General features: G+C 44.6%; 1 protein-coding gene across 2 annotated transcripts in view; it reads left to right on the top strand.

The window, feature by feature from the left end:
- Positions 1–6614: 6614 nt before the first annotated feature.
- The window catches only part of pla2g15 (phospholipase A2, group XV), a 59692-nt gene continuing 42005 nt past the window's right edge, over positions 6615–24301 (top strand). The window contains exon 1 of one of the 2 annotated variants that reach the window (XM_072279426.1): positions 6615–7180. In XM_072279426.1, coding sequence (XP_072135527.1) covers positions 6886–7180 — 295 coding nt within the window. In that variant the 5' untranslated portion in view covers positions 6615–6885. The remainder of the gene's footprint in view (positions 7181–24301) is intronic. The other variant, XM_072279425.1, reaches the window with a different exon arrangement.

Genomic DNA, 24301 nt, shown 5'->3' with positions numbered 1-24301 from the left:
CTTTCCCAAAACTTCTGTTAGGAAACAGCACTTACTGTAGGTTAGGGGTTGGGAGTGAAGAAGGGCTTTGTTCGTGGATGTTGACAGAAGACAACAAATAAACAAGACACAGCTGAGAAGGCAGAAACTCACACCACTGAACTGATCAGACAAAGGTTAAGTGGTCCAGATAACATGGACTCAATTAAGCAGATTTCGCTATTTTTTTTGCTGAAACTGATTTGTAATTGCTAATCAATTTTAAATATAAGCTTTATCAGGAAAATGAATCATATCCAGTGTGTTCATTGCTGATGTAGACCTTCTTGTTCTCTGCTTATGACTTTACACCACTAACAATGCCAGTCAGCTTCTGCTGGTGAATTCACAGGCATTGAAGACCTGGCAAAGCAGTATCAGGTGTGGTGATATGCCACATCCAGGGGTGATCTGAGATAGTCCCCACCAAGAAAATGTTTAATTTTGTCACTTCACTTGGTTTATTTTGAATAAATTTTAATAAACTTATTTTCTTCATAAAGGGTAGCACAGTGATACTGATAGTTGAGCTGCTAACTACCAGCTCCAGTGACGAGGATTTAATCTGACATAAGACCATAAGATTCAGGAGCAGAATTAGGCCATTTGGCCTATTGAATCTGCCCCACCTTTTCACCATGACTGATCCAATTTCCCTCTCAGCCCCAATCTCCTGCCTTCTCCCCGTATCCCTTCATGCCCTGACCAATCAAGAATCTAGTATGTTAAATATACATAAAGACTTGGCCTCCACAGCTGCCTGTGGCAAAGAATTCCACAGATCCACCACTCTTCTGCTAAAGAGATTCCTCTTCATCTTTGTTCTAAAAGGATGCCCCTTTATTCTGAAGCTGTGTCCTCTAATCTCCCACCATAGGAAATGTCCTCTCCACATCCACTCTAACAAGGCCTTTCATCATTCAATAGGTTCAATGTGGTCATCCCTCAATCTTCTGAATTATAGTGAATACAGGCCCAGAGCCATCAAACGTTCTTCATATAAGCCATTCAATCCTCCTTTGAACCCTCTCCAGTTTCAGCGCATCCTTTCTAAGGGGTCCAAACCTGCTCACAATACTCCAAGTGAGGACTCACCAGTGCTTTATAAAGTCTCAACATTACATCCTTGCTTTTATATTCTAGTCCTCTTGAAATGAATGCGAACATTGCATTTGCCTTCCTTACCGCAGGCTCAACCTGCAAATTAACCCTTAGGGAATCCTGCACAGCTGGTGCAAATTCCACACAAATTGCACATTCTTCCTACTTTCTGTGATTCCTTCCATGTCTCAAAATATGAGAATTGGTTAAGTTAATTATCTGCAGTATAATTGTCCCTACTGTGTGAGTAGGTGGCAGTGTGTGGAATCTAAATTTTGCACCCCCCCCCCCCTTACTGCAATTCTCCAGACTGTCTGTGCCTCTTCAAAATCTAGTACTATCTTCCTTTCAGTTCATTACAGATCTACGTGCAAGCTTGGAAACTGTGTCGTGAACACATGGGTCCATATCATTAAAACATATTAAGAAAATCACTAGCCTGGTACCAGCCCCATTTCCCTTCATCTGAAAATTATCTTCCACTATTAATTTTAAAGCAAAGTCTAATAAAAGATCACTTAAACTCATCATTAATATTTTTTATCTCTCCTGAAATACCATTGAGTATCCACAGTATTTTCTGTTTTCTTTCATTGGTACTCTCAGCTCATATTGTTAGTTACTTACTGCCCATGACACCACTGGAGTTCAGGGCAGTTATGAAGATCCTTCATCTCTGACGGTGTTCAGGGCTTCCTTCATCATGTCAATAGCTTCCTCTTGGTTTTCACTACCGTCAGTCATGCAAGTCCCGGGTAGGGTCTCAGGTATGCCATTGCACTGAGATGTAGGATTCTCCATTGCTGTTTCCATAACAATTTTGTTTCACCAGTCAGGGTTGTTAGAAGCTGGAGGACTGGTGGACCGCTCGTAGTCTGGCCTCTACCCTTTGACCTGTTTGGCATGGGTGACCCTGCCAAGAGCCAAAGTGTAAACCCCCTTGGCTCCAGCCAACATAGCCCTCCAGGTCATTGAGGCACACAACAAAGTTGTGGTCCTCTTGGAGGTCCATTTTTTCATGGCCTCTTTTATTCCATGGTCTTCACGCTCCATATCAAGCCCATTATACGATACTGAAGCAAACAAAAATACTGAAGTAGTTTTGCATTTATAGGAGCCTGTATTTGTATGGCACTTTACTCAATCTAAGGACATCCAACAGCGCTTTACATCACTTTTGTAAGTGGCAATAAATTCTACATAAATTTTCATTGGCTCAAATAGAAATTAGTATTGTTTGCAATGTACATTTTCCGAACATTAACGCAATGGCCCCAGAAAAGTCACAATATAGAAAGAAGTCACGGGGATGGGGGGGGGGTGTTAGCAGGAAATTGAGGGAATTCATGTTTAACTATTCTGTTGGAATCATTAACACGAGGAAATCTGCAGATGCTGGAAATTCAAGCAACACACACAAAAAATGCTGGTGAACGCAGCAGGCCAGGCAGCATCTATGGGAAGAGCTACAGTCGATGTTTTGGGCTGAGACCCTTCATCAGGACTAACTGAAAGAAGAGATAGTAAGGGATTTGAAAGTGGGAGGAGGAAGGGGAGATCCAAAATGACAGGAGAAGACAGGAGGGGGAGGGATGGAGCTAAGAGCTGGAAAGTTGATCGGCAAAAGGGATACGAGGCTGGAGAAGGGAGAGGATCATGGGATGGGAGGCCTAGGGAGAAAGAAAGGCGGGGGGAAGCCCAGAGGATGGGCAAGGAGTATAGTGAGAGGGACAGAGGGAGAAAAAAGAGAGGGAAAAATAAATAAACAAACAAACAAATAAATAAATAAATAAATAAGGGATGGGTACGAAGGGGAGGTGAGGCATTATCAGAACTTAAAGAAGTCAATGATCATGCCATCGGGTTGGAGGCTACCCAGACGGAATATAAGGTGTTGTTCCTCCAACCTGAGTTTACAGTAGAGGAGGCCGTGGATAGACGTATCAGAATGGGAATGGGACGTGGAATTAAAATGTGTGGCCACTGGGAGATCCTGCTTTCTCTGGCGGACAGAGCGTAGGTGTTCAGCAAAACGGTCTCCCAGTCTGTGTTGGGTCTCGCCAATATATAGAAGGCTGCATTGGGAGCACCGGACACAGTATATCACTCCAGCCGTCTTACAGGTGAAGTATCGTCTCACCTGGAAGGACTGTCTGGGACCCTGAATGGTAGTGAGGGAGGAAGTGTACGGGCATGTGTAGCACTTGTTCTGCTTACAAGGATAAGTGCCTGGAGGGAGATCAGTGGGAAGGGATTGGGGGGGGGGGGAGAACGAATGGACAAGGGAGTCGTGTAGGGAGTGATGGAAGGAAAGCTCCTTTCTTTAAAAAAGGAGGACATCTCCTTCGTCCTGGAATGAAAAGCCTCATCCTGAGAGCAGATGCGGCGGAGACAGAGGAATTGTGAGAAGGGGGTGGCATTTTTGCAAGAGACAGGGTGGGAAGAGGGATAGTCCAGATAGCTGTGAGAGGCAGTAGGCTCATAGTAGACATCAGTAGATAAGCTGTCTCCAGAGATCGAGACAGAAAGATCATGAAAGGGGAGGGAGGTGTCGGAAATGGACCAGGTAAACTTGAGGGCAGGGTGAAAGTTGGAGGCAAAGTTAAGGAAGCAGCGCCAATGCAGTCGTCGATTTAGCAAAGGAAAAGTGGGGGACAGATTGGATTGATCCACAAAGCCGGGAAGGAGAAAGGGGCTTCCCTTCCTCCACCATCAACTCTGCTCTCAAACGCATCTCTCCCACTTCACGCATATCTGCTCTCACCCAATCCTCCCACCACCCCATCAGAAATGGGGTTGCCCTTGTCCTCACCTACCACCCCACCAACCTCCGGGTCCAACATATAATTCTCCATAACTTCCGCCACCTCCAACGGGATCCCACCACTAAGCACATCTTTCCTTCCCCCCCTTTCTGCTTTCCGCAGGGATCACTCCCTACGCAACTCCCTTGTCCATTTGTCCGCCCCCATCCCTTCCCACCGATCTCCCTCCCGGCACTTATCCATGTAAGTGGAACAAGTGCTACACATGCCCTTACACTTCCTCCCTCACCACCATTCAGGGCCCCAGACAGTCCTTCCAGGTGAGGCGACATTTCACCTGTGAGTTGGCTGGGGTGATATACTGTGTCCGGTGCTCCCGATGCAGCCTTCTATATATTGGCGAGACCCGGCACAGGCTGGGAAAGAGCTTCGCTGAACACCTATGCTCTGTCCGCTAGAGAAAGCAGGATCTCCCAGTGGCCACACATTTTAATTCCACGTCTCATTCCCATTCTGACATGTCTATCCACGGCCTCCTCTACTGTAAAGATGAAGCCACACTCAGGTTGGAGGAACAACACCTTATATTCCGTCTGGGTAGCCTCCAACCTGATGGCATGAACATTGACTTCTCTAACTTCTGCTAATGCCCCACCTCCCCTTCGTAACCCATCCCTTATTTATTTATTTATTTATTATTATCTTTTTTCCCTCTCTTTTTTCTCCCTCTGTCCCTCTCACTATACTCCTTGCCCACCCTCTGGGCTCCCCCTCCCCCTTTCTTTCTCCCTGGGCCTCCTGTCCCATGATCCTCTCATATCCCTTTTGCCAATCAACTTTCCAGCTCTTGGCTCCATCCCTCCCCCTCCTGTCTTCTCCTGTCATTTTGGATCTCCCCCTCCCCCTCTCAAATCTCTTACAATCTCTTCTTTCAGTTTGCAGATGTCCCACCCTGCAAAAACTCATTTCAGGGAGGTAGCACCATCAATTTGCAGGAGACTCCTGGAACTTCCAGGAGAGGTGGGATGTCTGCACTGTAGCTCCTTAGCAGCTAGCCAGGTAGTTTAAATAGTGTTAGCTATGCTAATTAACAAATGACACCTGTTAAACTCACCTCAACATGTCTTTTACAGTCTTAACCCACCATGGGCAATAGAAAAGTCACTGTTGCGAACAGTGCAGTGAGCAACACTGTCATTATTTTTAACCCCTATTAGGCAGGGGTACACTCTAGTGTAGTCTGGGGTGACGTACATTTTATATTTTCTTTTTTTGGAACACTCTGCCGTGGCACATTCTCGCTCTTTGTCTCTCTCTTGCTCTCTCGTGGTCGCTCTCGCTCTCTCTCGTGCTCTCTCTCTCAAGAAAATTGATTTGCGGGATATTGTATATAATTGCGGGCATCAGAGAGCCACTATTAAGATACAGGAGACTCCCGGAACTTCTGGGAGAGGTGGGATGTCTGAGTTGGTCCTGACGAAGGGTCTTGGCCCAAAACGTGGACTGTACCTCTTCCTATAGATGCTGCCTGGCCTGCTGCGTTCACCAGCATTTTTTATGTGTGTTGTCTGTTGTAATCATTTGAGGTTTTTATTGGAAGAATGGATGACAAACCAGTTAATGTGGTGTGCTTGGACCTTTGGAAGATCTCTAATAAGGTGCCACACAAGATGTGATTAAAGAAGATAACAGTGCACAGTGTTGGAGAGTAATACATTGGACGGATTGAGCAATGGCCTGAAACCAGATAGGATTAAATGTGAGTTAGCAGCTTGTGACCAGTGGGTTGTAAATAAGAACCCAGGTAAAAACCAGCAGCAGAAGGTCACTGGACCCCTCAAGCCTTCCCTGCCATTCAATAGAATCTCAGCTGATCTAGCCCAGGCCTCATCCTATCTGTGCCAGCACCCTCAATTTCCCAACTTCTCAAAAATATAATAATAAAGTTCTGAGAAAGCATCTTTGTTCTGAAGCATTAACTGTGTCTTATTCCGCAGGCTAAGTGTTTCCCTGCATTTTCTACTTCTCAAAGTTATAAATAAATTCTATTATCAACATACATACATGTCACGATATACAGTACAACCCCGAGATTCATCTTCTTGTGGGTCAGCATCCCCAACAAGTCTACAGAATAGTAACTATAATAGAATCAAAGAACGACCTAGAAATTTAAAGTTACTAACCCTCACCACCTCTGATGAGGACTGGCTCATGGATCCTAGTTTTCCTTCTCCTAAAGTCTAAAATCAGCTCCTTGGTCTTGCTGACCAGTGCATATTTTCACTAACCATAAGCCTGTTTGCTCTCTTTTCATTTATGACCAAGATTTTGTCACCAGGAATATTAACTCTTTCTTTCTACAGATCTGTCTGACCAGCATTTTATGGCTTTGTAAGAGATTCAGATTAATTTATTGTCACATACGCCAACGTGCAATGACGTACCTTGCAGGCATGTAACCGTGTACTTTGACCATTTCTACTATTAGTTGTGTTCCTTGGTGAAAGAAGCGTTTCGGTTTACTGTATATTCTGTTCACCGACCAAGCCAGATTCTCAATTTAAGAGACAAGAGGCTGCAGATGCCAGAATCCAGAGCAACACGCAAAACGCTGGAGGTCAGGCAGCATCCAGGAAATGGCCTGCTGACATTTTAGGTTTGGGTGAAGGGTGGTCAGTACCGAAGGCCGGCGGATATGCTAGCTCTTGCCTTCACGGTTTTCGTATTAGCTACCTTCCCCGTGTCTTTGGAGGGTCTCCGCCCGAAACGTGAGCTGCCGGTTTCTCTCCGCAGACGCTGCCTGACCCGCTGAGTTCCTCCCGCGCGTTGAGGGTTGCTCCCGTCTCTTTGTTAGTTTGCTCAGCGCCGACGCCGGCGCCGACACCGACACCGGCCCGGGGGCGGCGCCGGCGCCACGCAGCGCTCCACTTTCGATTGATAAGGCCTGGCGACGTTACACGGCGCCTTGCTGTGTAAGCAGCCAAGCGTGGTGTTTGTGATGGCCGGGCCGGGCCGAGCCACAGAGCGGCCGGAGAGTGGAGCGGCTTCCTCGGAGCTCGGCGTTAGCCCCAGTCTACCTGGCGTGCTCCTCCACCGGCCCGGGCCCCGGCCGCTGCTCGCTCCCTGCTTCAGCTGCCTGAGTGATGAGAGCCGGGCAATGATCCCCAACCTCTGCCTCTTCCTCTCCGTGCTGGCGGCTGCCTTCCCCGCCGTCCTCTCCTCCGCCTTCCGCTACGGGGACAAGTTACCTTCGCGGCGCCTTTTGAATGCGACCCGACCGCCCGTCGTGCTGGGTGAGTGGAGCTTGGACTGCGGCTTCTGAATTTTCAATGTGTCAGGACCGGTCCCTCAAAGTAGCTGAGTTTATCAAATAAAACCAACCGCCGTCTGTTTATTTATTTTTTAAACTTTAGCTCTGAGCTGCTTTTTTCTTTTTTAACGTGTCGCGAGATTGAGTTTGGTAGATAACTTCCCTGGTGTTATTTGGATATTTGAGGCATGGTGTCTGACCGAACGCTCCAGCCTTCAGTGTGTTGTTTTCGTAACACTTACGTTGGATGTTTCTGGAGTTGTGTCACCGTTTCCAGTAATATTGTTGTAGTGCTTTTTCCCCTCGGCTCTGTGCGGACACTGGAGGCTGATCGGGTTGTCTGTACCGTCGTGGGGGCTCGCCTTTCCAAACGTTATGCTGTGATATAACAGCTGGGCTTTTATCGGCACTGGTCCAAGGGAGTAGCGGCTCCCCCGTGCTTGTGATCTCGCTCATTTCCTCAACTCCCTAGTGCGTTTAAAGTTCTAGGTACATTTTATTATCAAAGTACATATGGTACCATATGCAACCCTGAGATTCATTTTCTTGTGGGTATAACGTTTACAAGGGTTTCTAGAAGTACGAACCCTGTGTTTGTTTTATTTACTTTCCCAAGTACTTTACGGGATAGTGTGAGGCGGCGGTGGGGACGAATTTGCACCGAGTATTCTGTCAGACTTGGGTTTTCCCAGTGAGCACCTCTCACCTGTCTGAACACGAGAGTATAGGTCTGGTTTGTGTAATCTCCCCTTTCATAACAAACGTGCCATCCCAGGAATCGACTACATAATTAGTGATGGGGCTCCTCCAGCAGTTTCCAGGTCCCATGACTCGATTTAACGCTGTTTGGATTCTGGATGAGTCCCGACGTGCTTTGCAATCAGTCACCGTGGTAATGGAGCAAAATGGGAATAGTCGCACTAAGGGACTACAGTCATCGATGTACACTTTTGGTGGTCTTTCTCAGGAGATAAATTGGTCATGACATTGAAGTAATGTCCTGAGACTGAAATATGATAGGACAATTGTAATCCTCTATCAACTGATTCACTACCTCTATTTGGGGGAGATAACCTTGTGCCCTTACCCAGACAGCAGTGTCTGGAGCCAGGTATCATGGTCTCAAAACGAGGAGTCAGCCACCTGGGACAGAATTGTGAAGAAACTTCGGCACTGCATAGAAATGCAGTGGAGGCTCTTTTGCTGGGTATATTCTAGAGTTGGGGTGCCCAACCTTTTTTATGCCATGGAGGCTTACCATTAACCAAGGAGACTGAGGACCCAGGCTGGGAGCCCCTGTTCTAGAGAGAACAATAAACAGATCTCTTAGATTGCCAGTGAATCAGCAATGTGAGGTTGGTGCAGGAGAGTAGAACTAAGATTGAAGATTAGATGTGATGCTATTGAATGGACACAGTTGCAATGGGTTTAGTTGCCCAATTCCATTATTTCTTGTGTTTGTAACCATCCTTACCCATGGCTTGACAAGATACTTGTCTTGGGGGCAACTTAAATTGGACAATAAATGCTGATTGAATTGGTGCTGCCCCCATCAGTGATGCCCTGATTACATGGATGTCTTAAGCTAAACTACTAAGCCACATGCCGCTTATTCCAACTGCACTTTCTGTCCATTTATCAAATATTACCTTTGGACACTGTGTACAACGATCTTTAGTCTGCAGCTTATTGAATACATTCTGAAAATCCAAGTAAGTCTTCATCTATTAGCTTGCCATTGTCTACTGTGCTAGCTACGTCCTCAGCAAAATCTCGTATTAGATTTCACTTTCATAGGATTGTGATGACAGTGCACTGGGGATGCATGGAGAAATTAAAACTTGCCAGCTTTTTATGGGGACGTGTATGTGCCTTCATCTTGTAATGTTTGGAAATATAACGTTTGAATATAGGTCCATGATCTTGCATCATAGATTTTATTTAGATGATGCTTCTCCGTGCCTTCTGACTTTCCACACGCTGTTGCTCACACTGATCGCATTGTGACTTCCTTACATCTGTTGTCACTTCCCTACTAATAGATTCCAACTTTTTTCTGACACCTGCTGTCAGGCCAACCTGTTTCTGTGGTTGGATCCTGATACTTTTGTGATTCAAAGGCTCTTCGGAAATCAAGAATGAGGCTTAAGACTTGTTGCTTACAGCTACTTTATTAAATGCGACAAGAATGGAAAAACAAATGAGAGAGCAGAGAGAACAAGGAAAAAAAAACAGCCATCTCAGACCAGAGATAACAAAACCTCCAGTAATAACAATTAACCTCTAAAACAGGGGTAGGCAATCTTAAGCACAAATGATTTTCTAGCATGTGTTATTCATTAATTTGAGGCAAAACATAACTAGATGTATTTAAATGGATAGTTCCCATATTTCAAGTTTTTTATGGCATTTATCTGGCCCACCATCCACTTATTAATATGCGATCCAGCCCACAGAGGCAAAAAGTTTGCTGACCCCTGCTCTAAAAGATCCAGATTCAAGTTGCATGACACCTGGTACTGAAAACTGAGAAGTTTTGAGAAAAGTATAGAAACAACTATACCATAATTATTAGAAAATTCACTGAACAATTATATGTGTATACTTGTAGGTTATATATAAAAATACAAGCAAGCATAGAAAAGCTAAACTCTAAGAAAAATAGTAATTCTACACTGCCATTCCAACAATGTCTTGCCTTGCCTTCTTGAAAAGCAGTAAAATTTTTGTATGCGTGGGATACTCCAACATTTTGGAAGATCATCACTGTGTCCACCATCTCTACTTTTCAATAGTGCAACTTTTTTCTTCATTTTTATGAATTATTTAAAAACCTCCACCTTCATTAGACCCCCGGTTAAAGTTCTTTAACCATGATGTATTCCATAAAAGCACCTCGGCTGGCCACTTCCCTATTTCCTATTTTGAGTGATACTGCCAACATATCCACAAGTACTTTTTCAACTTCATGTTATACTGTGATGCATTATCTAATGGACAAGTGCCAGGTGCTTACTGTAAGCTTGGCTGGGCAATCAGTGGACTTTATCTCATGAGGCAGAAGCTTGTGGGTAGAGTTTGTATACTTATTTAAGTTTGACTGTTGGTGCAAGTCATCTGCTAAATATAAACAGAAATTAGTGAAAAATCGGTAAGTGCAGAACTATCTTGAAGTCATCTGTTTTGTGTCAGTGACCCAGCAGGACTGGAGCACCTCATTCAGAATGACATGCCAACTTGGGCAGTGTCATGTAGACTGATACCTCATCTTTCTGATGAGATTTTAATTGCTTCTCTAAAGACGCCTGGGTGAATGTTAAAAAAATTGTAGTCCCCTTTTTTCCTTTTTTTTTTTGAAGAGCAGCAACAAACTTTTCTTGTTGCAACACATTTGTCTTTTGAACTGGGCCAGAGAGAGCATAGAAACTGGCCAAAGTTGCTGAATGTGGGGACTGGTATGCAGATTGACCAGAATATCCGGCTGCATTGCAAGAGTAGTTATATGTTTCAGAAATGATTAATTAGTTCTAAATCAGAATTAATATCACTGGCATATATTGTGGAATTTTTTAACTTTATAGCAGCAGTACAATGAAATACATGATGAATAAATACCAGGAAAAGCTGTGTTACATATATATAATAGCTAAGTTAAAATAAGTGCAAAAAAGCAGAAATAAAATGTAGTAGGGTAGTGTTCATGGGTTCGATGTCCATTTAGAAACCAAATGGCAGAGGGGAAGAAACTACTCCTGAATCTCTGAGAGTGTGCCTTCAGGCTTCTGTACCTCCTTCACAGCGGTGACGGTGTGAAGAGAGCATGTTCTGGGTGGTGGGGATCTTTAATGATGGACGCTGCCTTCCTAAAGCACTGCTCCTTGAAGATGTCTTGGATATCACAGAGGCTGGTACCCATGATGGAGCTGACTAATTTTATAAGTTTCTGCAACTTATTTTTGATCTTGTGCAGAAGATCCCACCCTATACCAGACAGTGATGGAGCCAGTCAGAATGCTCTCCACAGTACCTTTTTGTAGAAGTTTTTGAGCGTTTTAGTTAACAAACCAAATCTCATCAAACCCCTAATGAAACATAGCCGTTGGCTTGCTGCCTTTGTAGCTGCATCAATATGTTACGTCCAGATTAGGTCGTCAGAGGTATTAGAACATAGAATAGTACAGCACAGTACAGGCCCTTTGGCCCACAATGTTGTGCCGACCTTCAAACCCTGCCTCCCATATAAGCCTCCACCTTAAATTCCTCCATATACCTATCTAGTAATCTCTTAAACTTCACTAGTGTATCTGCCTCCACCACTGATTCAGGCAGTGCATTCCATGCACCCACCAACCACTCTCTGAGTAAAAAACCTTCCTCTAATATCACCCTTGAACTTCCCATCCCTTACCTTAAAGCCATGCCCTCTTGTATTGAGCAGTGGTGCCCTAGGGAAGAGACGCTGGCTATCCACTCTTATTATCTCTCTTATTCCTCTTATTATCTTGTACACCTCTATCATGTCTCCTCTCATCCTCCTCCTCTCCAAAGAGTAAAGCCCAAGCTCCCTTAATCTCTGATCATAATGCATACTCTCTAAACCAGGCAGCATCCTGGTAAATCTCCTCTGTACCCCTTCCAATGCTTCCACATCCTTCCTATAGTGAGGCGACCAGAACTGGACACAGTACTCCAAGTGTGGCCGAACCAGATTTTTATAGAGCTGCATCATTACGTCGCGACTCTTCAACTCTAGCCCTCGACCTATGAAAGCTAACATCCCATAAGCTTTCTTAACTACCCTATCTACCTGTGAGGCAACTTTCAGGGATCTGTGGACATGTACCCCCAGATCCCTCTGCTCCTCCACACTACCAAGTATCCTGCCATTTACTTTGTACTCTGCCTTGGAGTTTGTCCTTCCAAAGTGTACCACCTCACACTTCTCCGGGTTGAACTCCATCTGCCACTTCTCAGCCCACTTCTGCATCCTATCAATGTTTCTCTGCAATCTTCAACAATCCTCTACACTATCTACAGCACCACCAACCTTTGTGTTGTCTGCAAACTTGCCGACCCACCCTTCTACCCTCACATCCAGGTCGTTAATAAAAATCACGAAAGGTAGAGGTCCCAGAACAGATCCTTGTGGGACACCACTAGTCACAATCCTCCAATCTAAATGTACTCCCTCCACCACCACCCTCTGCCTTCTGCGGGCAAGCCAATTCTGAATCTACCTGGCCAAACTTCCCTGGATCCCACGCCTTCTGACTTTCTGAATAAACCTACTGTGTGGAACCTTGTCAAATGCCTTACTAAAATCCATATAGATCACATCCACTGCACTACCCTCATCTATATGCCTGGTCACTTCCTCAAAGAACTCTATCAGGCTTGTTAGACACAATCTGCCCTTCACAAAGCCATGCTGACCGTCCCTGATCAGACCATGATTCTCTAAATGCCTAGAGATCCTATCTCTAAGAATCTTTTCCAACAGCTTTCCCACCACAGACGTAAGGCTCACTGGTGTATAATTACGCGGACTATCCCTACTACCTTTTTTGAACAAGGAGACAACATTCGCCTCCCTCCAATCCTCCGGTACCATTCCCGTGGAAAACGAGGACATAAAGATCCCAGCCAGAGGCTCAGCAATCTCTTCCCTCGCCTCATGGAGTAGCCTGGGGAATATTCTGTCAGGCCCCGGGGACTTATCTGTCCTAATGTATTTTAATAACTCCAACACCTCCTCTCCCTTAATATCAACATGCTCCAGAACATCAACCTCACTCATATTGTCCTCACCATCATCAAGTTCCCTCTCATTGGTGAATACCAAAGAGAAGTATTCATTGAGGACCTCGCTCACTTCCACAGCCTCCAGGCACATCTTCCCACCTTTATCTCTAATCGGTCCTACCTTCACTCCTGTCATCCTTTTGTTCTTCACATAATTGAAGAATGCCTTGGGGTTTTCCTTTACCCTACTCACCAAGGCCCTCTCATGCCCCCTTCTTGCTCTTCTCAGCCCCTTCCTAAGCTCCTTTCTTGCTTCCCTATATTCCTCAATAGTCCCATCTGATCCTTGCTTCCTAAACCTCATGTATGCTGCCTTCTTCCACCTGACTAGATTTTCCACCTCACTTGTCACCCATGGTTCCTTCACCCTACCATTCTTTATCTTCCTCACCGGGACAAATTTATCCCTAACATCCTGCAAGAGATCCCTAAACATCGACATGTCCATAGTACATTTCCCTGCGAAAACATCATCCCAATTCACACCCGCAAGTTCTAGCCTTATAGCCTCATAATTTACCCTTCCCCAATTAAAAATTTTCCTGTTCTCTCTGATTCTATCCTTTTCCATGATAATGCTAAAGGCCAGGGAGCGGTGGTCACTATCCCCCAGATGCTCACCCACTGAGAGATCTGTGACCTGACCCGGTTCATTACCTAGTATTAGATCTAGTATGGCATTCCCCCTAGTCGACCTGTCCACATACTGTGACAGGAATCCGTCCTGGACACACTTAACAAACTCTGCCCCATCTAAACCCTTGGAACTAATCAGGTGCCAATCAATATTAGGGAAGTTAAAGTCACCCATGATAGCAACCCTGTTATTTTTGCACCTTTCCAAAATCTGCCTCCCAATCTGCTCCTCGGTATCTCTGCTGCTACCAAGGGGCCTATAGAATACCCCCAATAGAGTAACTGCTCCCTTCCTGTTCCTGACTTCCACCCATACTGACTCAAAAGAGGATTCTGCTACATTACCCACCCTTTCTGTGGCTGTAATAGTATCCCTGACAGTAATGCCACCCCTCCTCCCCTTTCCCCCCCCTATCCCTTTTAGAGCACTGAAATCCAGGAATATTGAGAATCCATTCCTGCCCTGGTGCCAGCCAAGTCTCTGTAATGGCCACTACATCATAATTCCATGTATGTATCCAAGCTCTCAGTTCATCACCTTTGTTCCTGATGCTTCTTGCATTGAGGTACACACATTTCAGCCCTTCTACCTTACTACCTTTACACCGTTTATTCTGCTTCTCTTTCCTCAAAGTCTCTCTATATGTTAGATCTGGCTTTACTCCATGCACTTCTTTCACTGCTCTATCGCTCCGGGTCCCAGAAACTTGAAATTGCTCACTCTCTCCACTTCTGATCCCTCTGAGGATTGGTTTGTGTTCCCTCATCTTGCCATTCCAGAAGGCCAAACTTTATGACACAATTTGGCACACAGTGATTCTGATGACAAGCCAAGTGGATCAAGTCTTGCTTAGATTTAATGGTGTTTGGAGAAAGGCTATTTCATTAAGAGAAAGGACTAATATTGATGTTTTTCACGTTAGGATAACAGCTGGGTATTTTTCACTGAATTGTCAGCAGAATATATTTAAAAAGAATTTTGAATATGAAACATCTTGCTGTGTGAAATTTGTGGTCATATTGTGGATGAAGTGCTGTTACTTTGTCCTCTTGCAGCTTTGCTACATTTATAAGTGCCAGGAAGAAGTGGAGAAAGCATTTTACATTTCCTTTTGAATTATTCTCAAGCAGGTTGACTTGTGTTGCTGCCTTTCTGTTTCCCAGTTTCTGCTACCCTTTGCAAATTTAACATTCCTTTTTTTTTTTGTTGCCGTGAGGGGGATTAGTTCTGGGAATTAAATGTCTCTGCTACATAGGTGTCCAGTGCCACTGTCAATCAGAAAGCATGTACTCACCAGAGAGGAAGTGGTTTCAAGGATGCTGGGTATGCTCTGAGGAGAGAGTTGAGTAGACTAGGGCAGTACGCTCCAGAGGTTAGTCTTAAGAGTTATACAACACGCTCCCAGATCCTTTGGCTCAACTTGTCCCCGCTGATCAAGTGACCCACAAAGATCATATCAAAAAATTCTTAAAGGGTGTGAGGAGCTCATTGTCTTTGCTGCCTGAGAGCTGAGGATAAGAGACCACAGTGAGAAGATGTAGGCTGTTTAGGATTGAGATGAGAGAAGCATCTTCAGTTGAAGGGTTTTTGAATTTGGACTCCTCTACCCTGGAGCTCAGTGGGAATTGACACTGAGGTGGAAGAACAGACAGGATCTGTTCTTGCAGGCTGGCATGAAAGACAGAGATGGCTGACTATTGCCCCATGTCCTTAAATAGTCTTGCTTTAATGGCAAGTAATACTACGACGTTATTATACTTGAACAGCAAAGAAATCCCAGTTTGCTCCCTTTTTTATTAAAAAAAAGTTAACCTTGATGAATTGGCACAAAAGAAGATGGCTTCAATGTCTTACAGCTTGTTCATCATAAAATAGTGTCAATGAGCTAATCCTCCTGCCATTCCTGCCATACAAAATCCTTTGCAGGGATTTTGTACCCTAGCTGAGTGAAGTTGCAAATTAGTATTGAATCAAATTTATGAATACTGTTAATATAATTTCGGCATCCATTAGTTTTGGAGAGTCTTCACTCTCCAGGGTGCAGGCCTGGGCAGGGTTGTATGGAAGACCGGCAGTTGCCCATGCTGCAAGTCTCTCCTCTCCACGACACCAACGTTGTCCAAGGGAAGGGCAAGGGCCGATACAGCTTGGTACCAGTGTCATCGCAGAGCACTGTGTGGTTAAGTGCCTTGCTCAAGGACACAACACGCTGTCTTGGCTGGGGCTTGAACTCATGACCTTCAGATCACTAGTCAAATGCTTTAACCGTTTGGCCACGTGTCCAATATAATATTGTTGGATTTATCAGGGATCTTGCATCCTAATTGGGTAGGTGGGAGCAAAGCCAATATATACCTGTTGAGTAAAATAGTGAGGTGAAGGATGGGTGGAAGCCAGTAATGTGGAGTGAGGCAATTAAATGGATGTTTAGAGAAACGATTTGATATAACAGCAGGAAACTGCTGTTGATCCAGCTAAAGGAGAAAAGGACTTGTTAGGTGGAATGTTATATCCAAACCTTTTGCAAAATCTTTGTATGCAACTTTGGATTGTGAGACCATAAGACATAGAAGCAGAATTAGGCCATTCAGCTCATCGAGTCTGCCCTGCCATTCCCTCAGGGCTGATTTGTTATCCCGCTCAACATCTAGCCTGTCCAATCCCTTTAGGATTTTATACGTTTCAATCAGATCCCCCCTCAATCTTCTAAATTCCAATGAGTATAAGCGTAGTTCATCCAGTCTTTCATCATATGAAAGTCTTGCCATCCCAGGAATCAATCTGGTGAACCTTTGTACTCCCTCTATGGCAAGGATGTCTTTCCTCAGATTAGGGGACCAAATCTGCACACAATACTCCAGGTGTGGTCTCACCAAGGCCTTGTACAACTGCAGTAGTACCTCCCTGCTCCTGTACTCGAATCCTCTTGCTATAAATGCCAGCATAGCATTCGCCTTTTTCACCGCCTGCTGTACCTGCATGCCCACTTTCAATGACTGGTGTATAATGACACCCAGGTCTTGTTACACCTCCCCTTTTCCTAATCGGCCACCATTCAGATAATAATCTGTTTTCCTGTTTTTGCCACCAAAGTGGATAACTTCACATTTATCCACATTAAATTGCATCTGCTATGAATTTGCCCACTCACCTAACCTATCTAAGTCACCCTGCATCCTCTTAGCATCCTCCTCACAGCTAACACTGCCACCCAGCTTTGTGTAATCTGCAAACTCGGAGATGCTGCATTTAATTCCCTCATCCAAGTCATTAATATATATTGTAAACAACTGGGGTCCCAGCACTGAGCCTTGCGGTACCCCACTAGTCACTGCCTGCCATTCTGAAAAGGTCCCGTTTATTCCCACTCTTTGCTTCCTGTCTGCCAACCAATTCTCTATCCACATCAATACCTTACCCCCAATACCGTGTGCTTTAAGTTTGCACACCAATCTCCTGTGTGGGACCTTGTCAAAAGCCTTTTGAAAATCCAAATATACCACATCCACTGGTTTCCCCCTATCCACTCTACTAGTTACGTCCTCAAAAAATTCTATGAGATTCGTCAGACATGATTTTCCTTTCACAAATCCATGCTGACTTTGTCCGATGATTTCACCGCTTTCCAAATGTGCTGTTATCACATCTTTGATAACTGACTCTAGCAGTTTCCCTACCACCGATGTTAGGCTAACCAGTCTATAATTCCCTGGTTTCTCTCTCCCTCCTTTTTTTAAAAAGTGGGGTTACATTAGCCACCCCTGGTGAGAGAAAGAGAGAGATATAGAGCACGAGGTATATATAGACAGAGATTTGCTAGCTAAATCATAAAGACAAGAGATTCTGCAGATGCTGGAAATCCAGAACAACACACACAAAATACTGGAAGAACTCAACAGACCAGGTAGCATCTATGAAGAGGAATAAATATTCGACATTTTGGGCCAAGTCCTGATGAAGGGTCTGTTTATTCCTCTCCATAGATAATGCCTGACCTACTGAGGTCCTCCAGCATTTTGTGTGTGATGCCAGCTAAGTTGCTGCTTCTTGCCTATTCAGAAGTTGATGTAAGCCATCCAATTTTTTGGAGAAGAAAATTGCTATTTATCTTGGTACCTTTATAGATGATGGATAACCCAAACATTGTCCAGCTCGTCATTCGCTCTTCCAGGAAACTGAGCAGATTGTTGCAAGTTAACTTTGCTAACAATTTGTTGGGAAGTATGGCAGTTCCACAGGGAATTTCTGTCATATACCCTAATGTCGAGAAGTTCCAGATTCCCAAGTCTCTGACTTGCCGGGTAGGCTTCAATGATTTCTAGGATACTTGTATCACATAGCATTGCTTGCTATTCCCCACATTTAGCAGAACGCCTTGCTGCTGTACCTGTGTCTAGTCTGCGCTGATGTTGTATAGCGAATCCTCTCCTCTGAAGTCATGGGGAGATGTGTTTGCATCAGTGATTTAATTCTTTAAAATTTTTCCATTTGGTTAAGAAATTTTTTAATAAGTTCCAAATGTTTTTCAAAGTTCTGATGGTGAGCAAAGTCTGGGGTGGGGCTTTGCCTACAATTTCCCAGCTATTGCGTTTGTGGAGTGGTTTCGAAAGTGATTGCTGTACATCACACAGTGTCAGGAGGGTGGGGCTTCTCTACTTTGTATTTAGTATCCAAGTTTTCAGTCTGCAACAGGCAAGTTCTGCATTTTCCTGTGTGTCTGCTGCAAGCCTGGGTACTTCAGTAAACTGTTAACCAGAAATTTATTTTTACTGGTGTTGATTGGGGAGTGAATAACAGCCAGGATGCCCAGAGCAATCCTTCCCTCTCTATCAGGAAGTCTTTTACTTCCACTCAAGAGGCCAGGCAGAGTCTTGGTTTAGAGTTCCATTCCAGAGATGGCTGCACCCACAGTACATGTGATGGTCACTCCTTACTGCCCTGAGGTGGGAGTCTGGAATGGAATCTTGTGCTCAGAGTCCGCGGCCTTTCTGCTCCACTGAAAGTGAACTGGGCCCCAACTATAGTTGACCTTGGGTACAAAGTTAACTTCCCAGCAGATCTGCAAGTGATATTTTGCATAAAATGGAAATACGTAAGAGATTTTTTGTTATAAGGACTAGACTGAAGCACAGGGGGATGAGGCCTCCTCTGCCTACCACCTTGTTAGTGAGTGTACCGTCAGTTGGAAATAAGATCGACGATCTCCGGGGAAGACTGTTATATCAGAGGCCGATCTCAATTGTTCATTGCATTGAGACTTGGTTAGCATTAAACATGCGGATGCAGCTATCCAACCAGAAGGCTTTAATATTTTCAGAGCGGCTCAAACCTCGAATTCTGGTAAGGAAAGGGGTGATGGCGTATGCTTTTTAGTCAATTCTCGTTGGTGCACAGACACTGGGGTTATGTCGAATTCTTGATCCCCTGACTTGTAACAACTAACGATTAAATGTAGACCATTCTGTTTGCCTCAGGAGTTCTCATCCGTTGTCCTGACTGCAGTTTACATACCACCAGCGGTTGATTATAAGCAAGCACTTGTGAAAATGCACGATGCTATCTATAAACAAGAAACAGCCATCCCGGTGCATTTCAAATTATAGTCGATGACTTTAACCTGGCCTGTCGGAAGAAAAGGCTGCCCAATTATCACCAGCATGGAACCTGTTCACCAGAGGTCCCTGCACACCAGGCCACTGCTACACTACGATAAGGAATGCCTATCGTTCCTCCTCGAGACTGCACTTTGGCAAGTTGGGTCATTTAGCTGTACTCCTGCTACCTGCATTCAGACAGAGCCCAAACAGCAAAGCTCCAGAGATGAAGGCAAGCAGAGGTGGTGGTGGGAGGCCGAGGAACGGTGACAGGACAGTGGACGGGACCATGTTCACAGACTCGTCTGAGGACTTGAATGACCACACCAGGGTCCTTACAGACTTTATTAAAACAGCTGTAGATGAGTGTGACCCCATAAAATCACTCGGGGTTTTCCCCAATCAGAAGACCTGGATGAACAATGAAATCCGAAACCTGCTGAGAGCGAGATTAGAGGCATTCAAGTCTGCAGATCAAGAATACTACAAGAGGTGCAGGTGTGATCTCCAGAAAGCCATCTCTCGGGCAAAGTGGAGTTTCCAGACTAGACTGGAATCAATGAGGGATGCTGGACAGCTGTGACAGGGTTTGAATGCCAAAACCTCCTACAAAGCTAAGTCTTGTGACATAGCGGATAGCAGAGCTTTGCTTCCAGATGAGCTCAATGCCTTCTATGCTCACTTTGACCACCAGAACAGGGAAGAACCACTGTGCACCCCAGTGTTTCCCGAAGACCCTTTGGTCTCAGTATCTGAAGGTGATGTGCGGAATGCCTTTAAGAGAGTGAATCCAAGGAAAGCATCTGTTCAGGACGTAATACCTGGCTGAGTATTCAAGACCTGTGTCGACTAACTGGCTGGTGTGTTCACAGATATCTTCAGCCTCTCGCTCCAGTGGTGTGTGGTACCCGTCTGCTTCAAGCAGGCTTCAATAGTATCAGTACCCAAGAAGAGCATTGTAACGTATCTAAACGTCTATCGCCCTGTGGCACTTGCATCCGCAGTGTTGAATAGTTTTGAGAGTCTGGTGTTGAATCATATCAGCTTCTGTCTGAATGGTGTCTGGGATTCCATTCCAGTTCACCTACTGAAGCAACAAATCCACAGCAGATGCTTTCTCATTGGCTCTTTGCACAACCCTGGAGCATCTGAACAGCAAAGATGCATACATCAGAATGTTCTTTATTGATTACAGCTTGGCATTTAACACCATCATCCCCTCAAAACTTATCAGTAAACTCCCAAGACCTGGGCCTCAATACCCCCTTGTGCAATTATATCCTGGACTTCCTCACTTGTAGACCCCAGTCAGTTCGGATTGGCAAACACCTTCTCCACAATCTCCATCAGCACAGGTGCACCAGAGGGCTGTGTGCTTAGCTCCCTGCTCTAATTGCTTTACACCTATGACTGTGGCCAAGTACAGATCCAACACCATACAAGTTTGCTGACAACACCACTGCTGTGGGCTGTATCAAAGGGGGTGATGAATCAGCATACGTGAGGGAGATTGAAAACTTGACTGAGTGATATAATAATAACAACAACCTCTCACTCAGTGTCAATAAGACCAAGGAACTAATTGTAGACTTCAGGAGAGGGAAACCAGAGGTCCATGAGTAATCAACAGAGGATCAGAGGTGGAGAGGGTCAGTAACTCTAAATATTTAGGTATCACCATATCTGAGGAATTGTCCTGGACCCATCATATAAATATTATTGCAAAGAAAGCACAACAGCGCCTCTACTTCCTCAGGAGTCTGCAGAGGTTCAGCATATCATCAAAAACCTTGGCAAACTTCTATAGATATGTGATAGAAGGTGTGCTGACTGGCTGCATTATGGGCTGGTATGGGAACACCAATCCCTTGTGAGTGGAAAATCATACAAAAGGTAGTGGATTCAGCCCAGTACATCACGGGCAAAACCCTTCCAACTATTGAGCACACCCGCATGAAATGTTGCCATGGAAAAGCAGCATCCATCATCAAAGATCCTCACCACTCAGGCCATGCTCTTTTCTTGCTGCTGTCATCAGGTAGAAGGTAGAAGTGTCTCAGGACTCACACCACCATGTTCAAGAATGTTTACAACCCCTCAATCATCAGGCTCTTGAACAAAAGGAGATAACTACGCTCATTTAAGAACTCTGTTATATTGTTATTTCATGCTCGTAATTTATTGCTATTTGTTTATATCTGCATTTGCAGTGTGTTTACAGTTCCTGATGTTTACAGTTATTGTTCTATAGATTTGATAAGTATGCTCGCAGAAGAATCACCTCAGGGTTGTATGTGGTGATATGGATGTACTCTGATAATAAATTTTACTTTGAACTTTGAACAAATTGAGGTAAAGGTCCAAAAGGAGTTGAAATGCCTTTCCTGCTCTGTGTACAAACTCATCATCAGTAATGGTTGAGGAGCATAATTAAAGGAACATGGGGAAAAATGATTCTTAGCTTAGCCCACTGAGGCTGGGTGTTGATTTCTGTGTGGAAATCTCTAGCAGGGGCTTTAAGAGACTTCCTTTGTGAACTGTGTTAATACTGAGACTTAATTACTTTCAGTCATTTATACCCCAGAATTACCAGAAGCCAATGAACTTATCCAGACTTTTTCTCGATTTGACCTTTGCCAGCAATGCAACTCAAACATTCACTTAGTTTCAATAACACAGATGTCAATACCTTGCCTAGTCTGTAGAAGCTGGCCAGCTGAGTCGTTCCAATCCACCCTGGTTTGTGAAGCAAGTGGTTTGTTTTGAGATGGAGTCAGAACGGAGGAGTTTCTGTGCCCGTCCCACCTAAACTGGGAGCGAGGTCTGATCGATCCAGGCATGGGACCAATTTAGAAGGGTCGGGTACGAGCTGGAATGTGGCAGTGGGGTGCGGGCCCATAGCATATCGATGTGACAGGGCCCAGGTCCTAGTGCAAGGGAAGTAACCCATCAAATGCTGGACCAGATGGATTGAAAAGGCATTCTGTTGGGACGGAAGGTGTGGGTCGGGCCAGTTCTGTTCATTGCTCCATGACGCTTTCTGCGCTCTTCACAGCACTGAACCTGTGAGCCTGCTCCAGGCCTCACGTCTGCGAGCTTCCCAGTGATTTGCTGTGCTTTGTGATGATCTGAAGCTGAGGCTGTGGGCTTCGCGTCTCTGGACTCACTTTCGTTCTCAATGCTGCTGCTTGCTTTTATTGTTTGCATGATTTGTGGGTTTCTTCCCTCTCTCTGTGCACTGCGTGTTTGTTGGTCTTTTTTAAATGGGTTCTTTCAGCTTTCTTGTGGCTGTCTGTTGGGAGCTGAAACTCAAGGTTGTATAATTTATACATACTGTGATAATAAATGTACTTTAAACTTTAAACCACTTCAAGAAGCTCCATTTTGTCTGCTGACTCGTCGTTCGACTTTTGTCTGATCAAACTGAAGAATTCCTGGGATCTGTGCTTTTGAGATTAGAGTCAGAAGGGGTTGCTCAAACATTGAACCTCTGGAAAATGTAGACGGATCTCTCTGATTGACTGTGATTTAGGCAGAATATTTTTAAATTTGCAAGATTAAGACTGTATGTCTTTAAATATTTCAATTTTAATCCACAAAATTAGGATTGGGTGAGTCAGCTATCAAAAACTTTATAAAATTTAATGTCAGAATATGAATTATAAATGTGGGTAAAAGGTAATACAACCCTGGTCTGACTCCTTTCTGACAAAGTATTAATGAATTATGGTTACTTGCATTGGGAATATTGTATTGTCACCTGTGAAGTACAAGGTAAAGTGATTTTAATGATTGCATTCTGCCAAAAATACATCGAGTCTGTAGTGGTTACTTGAAAACAAACCAAAACCGCTGAGAGACTGAGTACGACAGCTGACACTGTGTGACCCACCCAAAGTAACTAAGTTCCAAGTCAAAAAAAGTGCATTTGATCCTTTATTACGAACCCAGCAAAGACAGACAATCTTGTAGAGATAAAAAGCTAACAAAACTAAATTAGCGATATACTGAAAATAACGTAGTTAGGGTTCTTATTAGCATAACTAAGTGGACAACAAAAAATTACCATTCCCCCGGCTCATCCTCTTTCAACTAGGCTAAACTAAGACAAAGTGTGAATATGTAACTGTACTCGTTTGCTTCTACCATACCCCAACGCACGTGACAAATTACCCATGATAAACACACAACGCAAAGTACAATCCAGATAGGAAATAAATGTGCGGCTCCAGCAGGCTCATTGTCTGGTAACGTGCCAGCTTTATGCACTGCATGACCAGTGAGCCGAGGTTCAGTTAGAAGCACTAATTCCTCTGAGGTATTCAAGTTCCATAATCTCCAGCAGTGTTGAGAGTGCCATTTATTGCATGAAATAATGGACCATCAGCTCTCTTGGCAGATGGAGAAGATACCATGATTCTGTTGAAGGAAAGGGCAGGGGAGCTTCAGCAAGTGATCCTTCAGTGTCACAAACAACAGGAATTCTGCAGATGCTGGAAATTCAAGCAACACACACAGCAACTTTGTGTGCCTGGCGTGCTGCGTTCACCAGCAACTTTGATATGTGCATCCCATTCCCATTCTGACATGTCCATCCACGGCCTCCTCTACTGTAAAGATGAAGCCACACTCAGGTTGGAGGAACAACACCTTATATTCTGTCTGGGTAGCCTCCAACCTGATGGCATGATCATCGACTTCTCTAACTTCCGCTAAGGCCCCACCTCCCCCTCGTACCCCATCTGTTATGTATTTTTATACACACATTCTTTCTCTCACTCTCCTTTTTCTCCCTCTGTCCCTCTGACTATACCCCTTGCCCATCCTCTGGTTCCCCCCCACCTTGTCTTTCTCCCTGGGCCTCCTGTTCCATGATCCTCTCATATCCCTTTTGCCAATCACCGGTCCAGCTCTTGGCTCTGTCCCTCCCCCTCCTGTCTTCTCCTATCGTTTTGGATCTCCCCCTCCCCCTCCCACTTTCAAATCTCTTACTAACTCTTCCTTCAGTTAGTCCTGACGAAGGGTCTCAGCCTGGAATGTCGACTGTACCTCTTCCTAGAGATGCTGCCTG

Source organism: Mobula birostris, chromosome 15, assembly GCF_030028105.1.
Source record: "Mobula birostris isolate sMobBir1 chromosome 15, sMobBir1.hap1, whole genome shotgun sequence".
NCBI classification, from domain to species: Eukaryota; Metazoa; Chordata; class Chondrichthyes; order Myliobatiformes; family Myliobatidae; genus Mobula; species Mobula birostris.
Note: the sequence above shows the minus strand (reverse complement) of the source record. Positions and strands in the feature narration are given on the sequence as shown.